Source organism: Rhipicephalus microplus, chromosome 4 (genome assembly GCF_043290135.1).
Source record: "Rhipicephalus microplus isolate Deutch F79 chromosome 4, USDA_Rmic, whole genome shotgun sequence".
Lineage (NCBI taxonomy): Eukaryota > Metazoa > Arthropoda > Arachnida > Ixodida > Ixodidae > Rhipicephalus > Rhipicephalus microplus.
Window position 1 is genome coordinate 40,009,025 of NC_134703.1, and position 13,393 is coordinate 40,022,417.

The 13,393-nt window shown below is 42.9% G+C and overlaps 1 protein-coding gene across 2 annotated transcripts in view; it reads right to left on the bottom strand.

Annotated features, from left to right (window-relative positions):
- Positions 1-13,393, bottom strand: part of LOC142814235 (uncharacterized) — a 226,306-nt gene that overhangs the window by 26,880 nt on the left and 186,033 nt on the right. For both annotated transcript variants that reach the window (XM_075892597.1, XM_075892598.1), the window contains exon 2: positions 3,113-3,214. In XM_075892597.1, the coding sequence (XP_075748712.1) occupies positions 3,113-3,214 (102 nt within the window). The remainder of the gene's footprint in view (positions 1-3,112; positions 3,215-13,393) is intronic.

Sequence of the window (13,393 nt, forward strand, 5' to 3'; positions counted from 1 at the left end):
TGCTAAATTAGGTGATTGGACTCACATGGAAGCTGAAGTTTTACAATCTGCACAGAAAGGCGTCACATAGTTCGATATCCGACGACAACGTGCGAAAGAACTAAGTGAAATATAATGCAATGTATTAGACCTATCAAAATTCACGCATATTATTTCTTTGTCAATGTAATGAAAATGAAGTTGCAGTTGCATTCAGATGTATTCTTTCGGCATCAGTGGATCCCTTCTATTTCTGAGACACATTAGAAATAGGTTTAGAATGTTGTAGGTAGCCGGCAGACCTAGCCTTGCGAAATTAGCAAGTTTACCCTTTTTCCCATCATATTGAACTAATGTTTTTTTTTTATAGGTAAGCGTGGGCATGCTGCCAGAAAAACACACAATACGCTAATAAGCGTTATCCGTATGCGGTAGTTACGTTCGTTTATTTGCGTGCCCAAGCTAATTAATACGTTCGAAACAGTGTGCCTTGCATCAAAGAAGGCATAAAAGTCTTTCGCGTTTGTTTTGCAAATGTAAACGAAAAAGTCATTTCAGAACGACGCATGGCCTAGCTATATTACCGCCAGAATAACAATATGTAGAAGTACAAGATGTAAAAGATACATATTGTATATACCCAGAACTCCTTTTTTCACCGACTAATATTATCTTGCTAGGACAGCTGTGTGTCACACCGCTCATTTGTTTACTTCATTATCTCTTTCCGCAAAGCTTTTTTTGTTCCGTCTATACTAACGCTTTCCTAATGCAGAGCACAAAAAGGCATTGCACCAGCGAGTACACGACGACGTATGCGTTTCTCTGAACCTGTCCTAGCAAATTGTAAACTACAGGTGTCTCGTATGCAGTGCGTTTTTCACACAGCACAGAAAACTTCGAAATAATTGCTTACACGCGAGCAACGCATCACCACACCTTACCTAAACCTCTAAACCAAGTACATTTTTTTTGTAAAGCTGGCTTTTCTGCAGTAGTACCCTATTTGCGGTAGTGAGAGCTTTACAGGGAGGGGAGGGAATTGGGGGGGGGGGGGGGGGGCAGAGAAGCTGTTGTCTTATTTTCAGAACTTGTCGAGTCCGAACCCTCTCAATACGAAGTGAGTAATGGCCACCATGGTAACTGCGGGTTTATGGTGCTGCTCGGCTGCTTGTTCATAAAATTTGTGTTACGCCCCGAAGCTGCAACCAGAGCGCAGACTCAGACGCAGTCCAGCTCCGGAACCCGATTTTAATCCAGCTGTCACCTTGAGAGATATTACCTCTCTTCTCTCTTTATCAATCTTCTCATAGTCTCTACCACCACCCCTTTCCTGTAAAGGCATAGCAGGGAGGAGGAGCGCCGGCTTCTGCGTCTCTTTACCAATACTGTAATGTGCCCGGCAGTACTGGAGTACTTCAATTCGGCCTTTTCGGGTGCGTGCCCGCACTGTGCGGACGAGTCTTGGGACACCTATCACAAGGTGTGGGTATTCCCCTCAAATTCAACCTACCCACCCCATTCCTCCCTACACCCCAGAGGACTAGGAAGCTGTCCTGCTGGGCTTCTCTAGTACATGCATTGGTGGCTAGAGCCCGGGCCAGCCCGGCAGCAACGGGATACCGGACTATAGAATCCCCTCCCACTATTTGTGGAGGGCAGGCCCTTCAGACTCATCTCTTCCCATACCTCTCACTGCAAGTATATTAATTATTATTTTCTACCCCCCCCCCCCCCGCGCCCGGTTTCTTTTAAGGGTAAAACTCTATAACGGCACCCGTTCGTCCCTCGTAGCCGTTGTAGTATATAACAAGTATAACATTTGACCTCCAAGGTGGTGCCGGTGAAAAATTTCTTCTGTGCGTTGTTGAACAATAAAAAATAGGGCTCAATGTACATGCCAATGGCTGCTAATGGGGATTGAGAGACAGTAGCATTCGGCTTTTAGTTAACGCGCACGCTGCGGTCCCCATTAGCAGCCATTGGCATGTACATTGAGCACTATCTGACAAGAATGGGTTGCTACAATATACTCGCTAGGTGTAACCACCTTAGTTTTAGAATGGTTTAGCGAGCGTTGAGCCGCAGTGCCATGAAAACAATGAACTAGTATATACCATGAATGAACTCGAGGTGGTTAAAGGTGGGAAGCAGATACGAAGCGCAAGCCGTAAAAAAGTAAAAGACGAATTCTCCTGTCTTTCATTTCCCATTAGCAGCCATGGGCATGTACATTGACCACTATCTGACAGGAAACGGTTGCTACGTTATACTCGCTGGGCGTAACCTCCTTGGTTGTAGAAAGGTTTAGCGAGCGTTGGGCCGCAGTGCCATGAATACAGTGAACTAGTATATACCATGAACTCGAGTTGGTTAAATGTGGGAAGTAGACCCGAAGCGCAAGCCGTAAGAAAGTGTGCGTGTGCCACCTCTCGTTTAGTCCTTGGAATGTCCGCTAGATGACGGTGCTTCTATATGGGGAATATATAATGAAAAGATGCGAGACGGTGGTACTTGGAGTGTTGAATAGATGGACGAACGGACACACAGACAGATGCATGGATGGACGCATGAACGGACGCAGGGTCGGATGCATGGACGAACGCAGGGACGGACGCACGAACAGACGCACGCACGGACGGGTGGATGGACGTATGGACGGTCACACAGACGGACGCATGAACGGACGGAAGCAAGAACGAATAGACGGACGAATGCTTCGCCCCACTCTCCATCATTCACTCCATGGATATGCTGCCAATTGTTTTGCGCTATGCTATTCTTCCTTACAAATTAAAGAAATAATTGCCTTTTCTTACCTCAAATCACCAGTCAACCACTCCTTTTCTATCTCTCAATGAGTCCGAAAGGCGATTGCCAGCTCAGTATTACTTTTATAAGGTCACATCAGGAGGGCGCCTAAGTGAGCTGGTGGGCACATCATTATTACACGAGCGAAAAATGAGACGGTGATAAAATGACAGGCAAGGCGCTGATGTACGAAAAAACTACGGACTCAGTGCATTGTCTGTCGTGCTTTAACAATTCTCTGCCTATCGCTCTTTGTTGCCGGCCAATTCGAAACATGATTTATTAAACAGCCTAGCGATCACGCGCAGCAAATCTGACTTACGTGAGTAGGCCTTGAGCTTCTCGAGGTATGTGGCTGACGCTGAGTCGTTGAGGAAGACGACCACTTTCATCTCCGTGCTCGAACAGGTGACGTCATATTGAACTGCAAAAAAAAAGAAAAAGAAAAATGCAAACCGTAAGAAAGAGAGAAAGAGAGAAGGAATGTAGGAAAGGTAGGGAGGTTAACTAGACTACGCGTCCAGTTTGCTACCCTACACATGGGGAGGGGGAGAGGGGAGTAAAAAAGAGAGAGAAGGATAGACACATGTCACATCACACACACAATGCCGAGTTTCACAGGTGGTCCCTCAATGAAGTTGTTGACCAGTATCTCAGGAGTGCTCGTGTGGCTAAGCATCTTGAATAACTTCAGTGGTCAGACCACACTTGTTGAGATAGCTCGAGTTCGCTCTCAAATGTTACTCCGCCGAAAAATTAGAAGCTAAGCACTAACAGCGTCGCAACAATTACACATGTTAAATAATACAATGTGCTTGAAGTTTTCGAAACACCAAACTAAAGGGCATCTCATAAAACATATATATAGATATGTTGCTTTAGGATAGACAACAGCAAGATATATTAACTTTTCTTAGCACATGTTTCACATCTCCCAATGTAAGTAAAGCAGTTGTTTAAATTCACACACATGTACAATCTCTGGTTGTTCGTATAGATGCCTCCGGCTCTCTCGGCAACAAACATGTAGCCTGCACAAAGTTATATCATGAGTAATACAACTAATAATTGCTCGGCTTTAACGTCCCCAAACCACCATAGGAATATGAGAGACGCCGTAGTGGAGGGCTTCAAAAATTTTGACCACCTGGACCACCTGGTGACGTGCACCTAAATCTAAAATATTCTATGTGCGACATGCCATACAAAGAGAATGGGAGAAAGTAATTTATTCGACCAAAGTTTTTATTTCTTTGAGCAAACGTCCATTCGCTCTCTGGGATTTCTAAGCTATCTGTTTTCGTGGAAAACACCATAAATGAATCCCTTAATGGGCACTTACGCTCACATTTTATTTACTTTGTGAATACTTTCTAGCCACCCCTAGTACAAAGTCCGGGATGTACTTGACAAGCACTTTAGAAGCACTGTCTATCTGACGTGTCCATTCGGACGAAGCACCAATATATTACGCTACCTTTCAAATATATTGAGCGTTCTATAAAGTGGTTGGAAGCCGAAGAATAAACAATCATTTAATAAAAAACATTTTTAAAAGCTTGTGAAGATTTCAAGCCACCGTAATGTTCACGAGGGATACGAAAATAATTTCTCAGGTTTGTCAGTAAATGTTGCTGTGATAAATTATTTCTGTGTGCTTTTTTTTTGCTCCAGTGATATGCGCTCTTCTTCACAGCTTGAGACGCATTGAAAAAAAAAAAAACACTTCCCAATGCAACCTTTCTTTTGCATAAAATCTCTTCCCTTACACTCATAATGTTTTACTTCAAGAACATGTTCAATAATCAGTAAACCAACGATTTTTCACAAACTTTTTATGTATTACCAATTGAGTTCGTTACAAAGACAGTTCCGGTATTTTCTTTTTTGTAATAGTTAAATTAGCTTTTCCCTGACTTAGGTTAATTATTCAAAAAACAACATTTTACATCCCAGTAATGCTTATGTTTGCCTTTCTTTTCAATTATTGCATAAACTATTAAGTACCAAACTACGTTCAGCCGCTAGCTCATTTTGCTATGTTAGTGCATTCTGCACTTCACGTGCGTTCGCACTGCCTCCGATAACGGTACACTTTAGACCAAGCGAGGACGCCGTGTCATGATACCATCCCGCGATGCCACGTTATGTGGCGTCACTATGGCGCGAATAATCTGAACGACTTGTGACGTCATTGTGGCGTCATATGGTGATGCCACCAGTGGCGGTAACATTTTTTTTTGCACCACTCGTGTTGACGTTGTCAACGTGGGAAGCCGACGCCACCGGACGCCATCGGTGATTAATTTTGGCGTTGGATGAGACGTCTCAGGTTTTGGCCTTCATAATATATATATATATATATATATATATATATATATATATAATTATTGATTTGATTGATTTGTGGGGTTTAACGTCCCAAAACCACCATATGATTATGAGAGACGCCGTAGTGAAGGGCTCCTGAAATTTTGACCACCTGGGGTTCTTTAACGTGAACCCAAATCTGAGCACACGGGCCTACGAATTTTCCGCCTCCATCAGAAATGCAGCCGCCGCAGCCGGGATTTGAACCCGCGACCTGCGGGTCAGCAGCCGAGTACCTTAGCCACTACACCATTTTTTAATTATTAAGTACATGCTTCGCCATAAGGCATTACAGCAGGGAGGGTACAGTACATATGATCAAACACATAAAAAAACATTCATAAAGCATGGAAAAAATCATCACTTGAATCAATGGAGAATATTTCGGGTGTCAGAGTGTTCCATTTTCTTATAGTGCTTACAAAGAAAGAGTAGCGAAAAGCGTCACCCCCAAAAGGAATCTCGCGTATTTTTGAGTGATGATCGCGTCTTTGAGAAACATAGTTGGGTGGTTGAAAATACAATTGCCTGATGATCCCTGTTCTAGAATGATAAATGCTGTGAAAGAATTTTAATCTGAGATTTTGACGACGGTATTCAAGTAGATCCCAATTTAATGTTTTTCTGCTCTCTGTCACACTAAGCATCCTGTCGTAATTTCCAAGGACAAATCAAATTGCTCTATTCTGCACTCTTTCAAGTTTACCTGTAAGTTCTTTAGTATATGGGTCCCAGCAGACGCACGCATATTCCAGTATACTGCGGACGTGTGTAAAATAGAGCTGCTCTCTAAGTTTTTGTGATAAACTACTGAAGTTACGTTTCAGAAAACTTAATGTTCCTTCCGCCTTGTTCCTAACGTAAGTGACATGTTTATTCCATCTCAAATCAACAGTGAAAAATACGCCTAGGTATATATACTCTATGACATGTTGAAGATTAGCGTTAATAATCGTGTAATGATTTCTTCAGTGCGAGATTTTCCTGGTAAAGGTGACGTGGACGCTTTTTTTTTTTCACAATTAACGACATTTTTCATTTTCACACTATACAGCAATTAAATCTAAATCGTTTTGCAGTGCTTGTTTGTCAAGGTCACTATTGATGGCCCTATATACTATACAGTCATCTGGAAACATTCTAAATGATGATGTGATACCGAAAGTGATGTCATTTATGAACACCGAATATAAACGCAGACCTAAGACTGATCCCTGTGGTACATCAGAGGTCACAACAACGTATGTAGAGGAACAACCGTTCAGAGCCACAGACATCTGCCTTGAGCGAAGATACTCAGCTATCCAAGCAATAATCCTATCATCCCATTTGTAATATCGAAGTTTAGCGATCAAGAGACTATGCGTAACGACGTCAAAATCTTTTCTGAAATCCAAAAAATATACAGTCAACACTTTGCTGCTTGTCAACAGCCGAGGCAAGGTCATGAATAAATTCTACCAATCGCGTCGTACAAGAAAATCTCTCCCGAAACCCATGCTGACTAGAAAAAAGAAAGTTATTGGCAACAAGTTGAGACATGATGCTCCTATAAATCACAAGTTCCATGACTTTGCATACAATACTAGTTAACGACACTGGCCTATAATTCTCAACTCTGTCCCTCTGTCCACCTTTATGAATTGGTACCACGCGGGCCAACTTCCAGTCCCCAGGAACAATGCAGTCATTCAAGGAATTTTGAAATAAACGACAAAAATATAAACACAAATTGTCAGGACAGTTAATAAGAAACGATGCCGGGATATCATACGGACCACTCGCTTTCGTGTGTTTCGAGCCTTACAATAATCTCTCGACTCCCGTCGCACTAAACACAACCTCAGACATTTTGTCAACTTGGACAGAAAAATCATTGATTGTAACTGCACTAGCATCTGAAAAATCAGACTGAAATACCGATGAAAAGTGATTATCAAAAATTTCGACCTTACTGAAATCATCAATAATAATTCGGTCGGACCAGTGCAATGGTGGAACAGAAGTGTCCTCCTTACCGTTTCTTTTAACGTATTTCCGAAATTCCTTCGGATCGTCTACCAGCCTCTGGCCTAAGTTAGCGAAGTATGTTTGTTTGGCTGATCCAGCGAGCTTTCTAAAACTACGTTTTAACTCTGCTAACTGTACGTAGCAGCTATCCGATTTCTGAGTCTTGCTAAGCCGATAGATTCTTCTGATTTTTTTTAAAATAAAGAACTGAGTTGCCTGTTAAACCACGGTTTATCTTTTGAACTGTTGGAAGAGAGTGTTTGAACGGGAAGAAATTTAGCATGAAGTTCAAAAAGTTTCTCTTTATCTACTCACCATAACTCTTCCCCGTTTTACTCATCTGTCAATGTGTCAAAAGTAGGAAAGTAAGATTCAAGAGCTAGATTTAGTGCAGCGTAGTTAGCCCTGTTATATGCATACACAGTTCTAGGGGCTTTTTTTTTTTTCGGTACACACGCATTTCGAAATGTAGCGTCTGCTACAGTAACCTTATGATCACTTATGCCGGGCAAAGCAAATATATCTGAAATAATGTTCAGAGCATCACAAAGCAACAAATCAAGCACGTTACCAGTATCATCATAACGGTCAGTAATATGTCAGTAACTTTAGCTACGCATGACGGAAAGTTCTTTCGTGGAAACAGTAAATTGATCCGCGGAATTTCAATTTTTTTACGAAAAGAAATATAGACGCAGTAAGGCGGTGGGAAGGTATTTTTAAATACACAGACGACGCACAAGCACTTGAACGCGTACCTAACTTTGCGTAGTAAGTACCGGCACTGTCTGACAATTTAGTCAGACAAACGTGAAAGAAGTTCACCAAGGACAGCACGGTGCAATGATTTACCGAAACATAAAAAAAAATCCTGCAGATGTTTAGCTAAGGTGGTAACACGGCAATAACCAAAAGTCATTCGCTATAAAAAGCACAACAGAGCACTTGCAATAACTCCACGTGTGATTTTTTTTTCTGCCCCTAAAACTAGGCGCAGTCGGGTATCACTGCTGCATCAGTTTAGCGCGGAAGCACCACCTACAGCACTGGACCCAATGTGCATGCCGGCAGAGCCAGCTGGAATCAAGAGTAAGTACTTTAAAACTGCTTTCTTTTAAATAATGATAGTAATATAAAATACAATCATGGCATGATTTCAGTGCAGTGCACTTTGACAAGGCATCAAACTTAATTGAGCTTTTCTTTTCATATTACTTTTAACTCGAAAATGTATCAGGCAAAGCTTAAAATGAAAAAAAATGAAGAACTATCTACAAGCAAATGCTAGACCAGCGGTGCAGCGCTTGTGTCATCACTAACTCCGCCTGTTATTTTTCACCGCTGCAGGAGATTATGAAAGCTGTTGTCGCCAGCAGGGTATCGTGCTCGCGTAAAGACTTCGTTTACAGCACGAGCTTAAAAACACATTACGAGCGGGCGTGAAAGGCGTATGTGCGAATTCCTTCATCCTTGCAAAAGATACCAACGCGTCAGTAGCAGGTTTTAGGAAAAACTTCTAGCACGCCCGAGTGCAACACTTGCGAAATCTGCGACAGGCGTACGACTAAAAGATGGATTATGTCACAATCCTATAGAAGTAACGGGTAACTATAAGGAAGAATAAAAAAATTGCAGACGAGATTGAGCTCCCAAAGACTCCGTAAAAGACGCACCCGGGCCAAGTATTTCTGCATGATTCTAAGTGGCTGTCGAAACTGTCATCCATAAGGCATATTTGTCATTCTAGTCCAATTTAGCTCTTTCGCAAGAAGTATATAATTCTTTCCTTTGTATGTTTTAGTGGCGCAAAGAAAAAAGGAGTATATTTCGAACGTAAAAGTATACAAAAGGCGTTTTCTTTCACCAACCAGCAAGCTGGCGCTTTCAATCGGTAGCTTTCTTTGGTTTCCTTTATTTCAATTTTATGTAATTTTAATTGACGTAATGCAAGCTAAGCTCGTGAAGAATTCGGGCGGTTTGCCAAGTGCATGAGAAGAAGCTAGGTATTCGAAAATTCTTCTATCATTTTATTTTAAAACATTTTTTTCATTCAGAGAATTGATCAGATGCAAGAAAAAGATCACTGACGATATTTCATTACTGAAATTTATGAAGCTATGGCAGGTGAAAAAAAACATTTCATCGGAGTATACGTGTTTCACTTTTGTCACACCTGCATCTGTCTCACCCTAGATGCCACTGATATTCTGCATACTTTTCTCACTCACACACTCACACACTCACTCACTCGCTGTCTATGCTTCTTCTCTTTATTTTCATATATTATTTATTTACATCCAACTTGAGTAAGTGTGAATGAACGCTAGAACAAACGCGATAACTAAACAAAAATTTATCGTATGTATTTTTTGCCGGTTATTGCTTGCAGCGATATTTTAACCTTATCTGGCGTGAAAAAAACTTTTAAAATAATTATCTGCTGGTTGATTTTTCTCACGCGAGAATTCTTTTTATTTCTTCAGCTCATTTACTGTTTTCAATGGCTGCTAATCTATGCCTTTACTCCTCTAATAAACTATCTTAACGAAACCTTCCCATTTTTGAGCAGTGTATTTAATCGCTTTGTGCGTGTGTGCGTGTGCGTGCGTGCGTGCGTGTCCTTTTCAGGATTTTTTAGCGACTTTCCAACTGATGAGTTCATATTATCTTACATTCCAACGCACCCCACTACTCTGGCGCCTTCTGTATGTTTTGGTTTCTCGTCATAGTTACAGAAATATCAAAGCTGCAGAACTTTCCGACAAACTCAAAAGTTAACTTTTCCGGTTATTCTTGGCTCTGATTTCTTTTTTCCTTTTTTTAATAGAGGTATCAATCATTGCGCGCACGAAGAGCAGCTAAAAGAAGTACGAACAAAGCCAGCGCCGCTACAGACTTCACCAAGTCTGAAGACACCATCTACCGGATTGCGTTCCAGGGTTCAACCCATCAATATCGCAGCAAGTAACCCCGGTCTCCGACGGGTTGAATTATTGAGTCAAGCGGGGGGTCTCTTGAGACGCGTCTTGCACTGACGCGGGGCGAATTTATTGTCCGATACGCTGGAAACGCCGAAAGAGCGTTATTTTTTATTTATTGTATATATTTTTTCGCGCACTACACGCAATACGCGTGTGGCCTCAGTTTGACGACAAGGCCACCACGCCCCAAAATGACCTTTTGTCTTTACTGTAGCGACTCTTGAAAGCGGCAGTGGTTCACGTTTGAAAAAAAAAAGCGGGAAATGTTTATGTTGGCGTTATATCCATTCAGGCGTTCTTGTGGTGAGATTCGAAAGACCCAAAATGCGAGGCAAGAATTTTTTTTTCTCAGTATGTAAGCTGCCCTAGCTATATGCCATAGTTGAGTCATAGTTTACTTTTATTATTTTGTTACACTGACGCGAAACAGCTAACAAAATGTTCGAGAAGCATTGTAGAATAAATTTAAAAAGCAAACTAAAGCGTTTTTGAGAGTCAAACCTCTCATAATATTGAGGCACACTTCGGGAAAGTAAGGATGAATTCTGTCTGCTGAGTGTTCTTGAATTTACATCTAAACAAAAACACGCTGTTGTTTCTGTAATGTGCATCCATCAAAGCACCGCCACCTAATCAGAGAGTCAAAAGCCTCGGACTCAAGCGCTGAAGTCACGCAGCTTGGCCGCCAAGCCACCGCGACGTCTACGACGCTGTAGATAGGCCTTCTTTTTGTATATAGACTTCCTCGCAGAAAGGAAAGAGTCGCAGGAGCCTTATGTCATTATGTTATACAGGCGCTTCTGAACAAACTTAGAGGCGCTTGGAGTACTAGAGTGAACGCAACGCCTGAAAGCTCACTTTTTGTACGCTCGCAAATTTCTGTTATAACACCCAGAACTATTGAAGTTGGCTGCACCGCAAGTTCTATAGCGAGCGCAGACGTCAACGGGAGGCGCTGACGTGCAAACTTCAGTATTCAAAGTGGGTCGCGCCTGCCCCTGGTGACGGTAGCTTCCAAACACCACATACGCATGTCACAACTAGTAAGGCACGCGCTCCCATTTATCACTTCCGCTACTCATGAGAAAATACTCCACATTCCAGGCGTCTCTATTGCACCTGCATTTTTCCGCTTCTCTGCTGGTACGCTCCGACAAAGGTGTCTGGCTGACAACAGCAACAAAAAGAAATTTTTCGCGTGCTAGAGCTGCTTCAATAGTGTAGAAGCTGGGATCCTTCGTAATCTAACGCGAGGCCCCTCGCAACAAAAAAAAAAACAAGCCTGACGACACATGGTGCGGTACATCTAATACTGAAGCTGAGTTCTATCATTTTATCCGTTTCATCTTTGCAGTTGCGCTGTCGTGTCGCAACGACGCTGCACCTGTATTACACAGCACTAATTATTTCACGCCGCCCGTACTGCGGAATTTATAGCGTTCATCTTTGCAAGTGCGCTCGGGTGGTCGTGCGCTTCCGGGATTAGCGAAGATAGGCCTACGTAAACGCTGCCTAGTTTGTTTGTTTGTTTTCTTGTACTACTCCTCTCACCAGACCCCAAAACCCCATATATGGCAAAGCATCCACAAGTACACATCTCCACATAGCACAAAACAAAGTAATGAAGTTTGAGGGGACCGGAAAGACATTTCGCGCGTCCCCACACATACAACGCCTGGAGCACGCCGGTAGAGATAACGCCGCGAGACGGGCGTGTAAAACGACGTGTGATATGAAAGAAAGAAGTGAAAAGGAAAATAACAGTGCCCTGGGAGAGTCCAAAGAGAGAGAGAGAGAGAGAGAAAACGAACGATACAGGGAGGCTTTGTAAGCGGGAACTGGGCAAAGCAGACGGGATAACGGGACACGCGCTGCGGTGTTAGCGTGTGCAACGCCAGCAATGCACGCGGCTGTGTGCACCGCTGCCTGTAGCTCGTCGGGCACGTCCACTCCCCGGCAATTGCATCACACGGCCGCACGTGCCCGCTGCTCCCGGAAAGTCTTTCTCTCTGTGCACGCCGTGCGCGCCGTTTCGACCAACGTCAACAACGAGACAGGATGGAGTGAAGCTACGTCCTTGCGTTTCTGTCCATCCTCTCGCTCCGTATGTGCGAACGTGTTCGGCTTGAACGGGACAAAGAAGATTGTTTCGCTACGGGTCATGTCTCTCCCGCGAGAGCGCGGCAATGCGAAATGCATGGTGAAAGGAAAGTATACTAACGGGAAGAGGAAATCTTAATTTTGGCGAGACGTTGGCGCCTATACGGGAAATACATGGGTGACACGTCATCCCTTGCGTTGGCTTCGCAAAGAAAACGTTACTGAACAAAATGTACGTTCGATAGGAAAACCTCCGAAACAGACTAGTTTGGGAAGCGATATTATGGTGACAGATGAGATAGCATCATCAGCGAAGGATCTAGGGCTTCCGTAAAGCAACTATTGTGTTTATCGTCATTAGCCTGACTACGCTCACTGCAGTACAAAGGCCTCTCCAATGTTCCGCTAGTCAACTCGGTCTTGTGCTTCAACTCAGTCCTACCACTTTGTACCCGTAAACTTCCTAACCTGATCTGCCCACCTAACTTTCTGTCTCCCCTTCACCAGCTCGCCTTCTCTCGGAATGCAGTCTGTGATCCTCAAATAACAGCGGTAATCTTCTTTCTTGCTACGTGCCCTGCCCATTACCATTTCTTCTTCTTGATTTTGACCATGATGTCCTTAACACCCGTTTGTTCCCTGATAAACTCTGCGCCTGTCTTCTAGGATTAAACCTATCATTTTCCTTTCCATTGCTCTCGGATTCGTCCTCAAGTTAAGTTGAATAATCCGTAAATTATCGCGTTTCGTGAATTCTACTAATATCTCCCCTCTGGCGTTTATAGTATTGATGCCATAACCCTCTACTGCCTGGTCTCCAGCCTGATTCTTGCCTACCTTGGTATTGACCTTGGTATTGAAGTCGACAATTAGTATAGTATATCGTGTTTTTACTTTAATCATTGCCAACTCTGGATCTTCATAGAAGCTTTCAACTTGTGCGTCATGAATTGATGTAGGCGAGTAGGCCTGTACCACCTTCATCTTGTATCTCTAATTAGGTTTCCTTACGATACGTGCCACCCTTTCGTTAATGCTATAATATCCCTCTATGTTACCAGCTACATTTATATGAATAAGGATCCCCACCCCCAGTTCTCTTCGGTCCGCCATGCTACGATAGCAAAGACGTTGCTATTCTG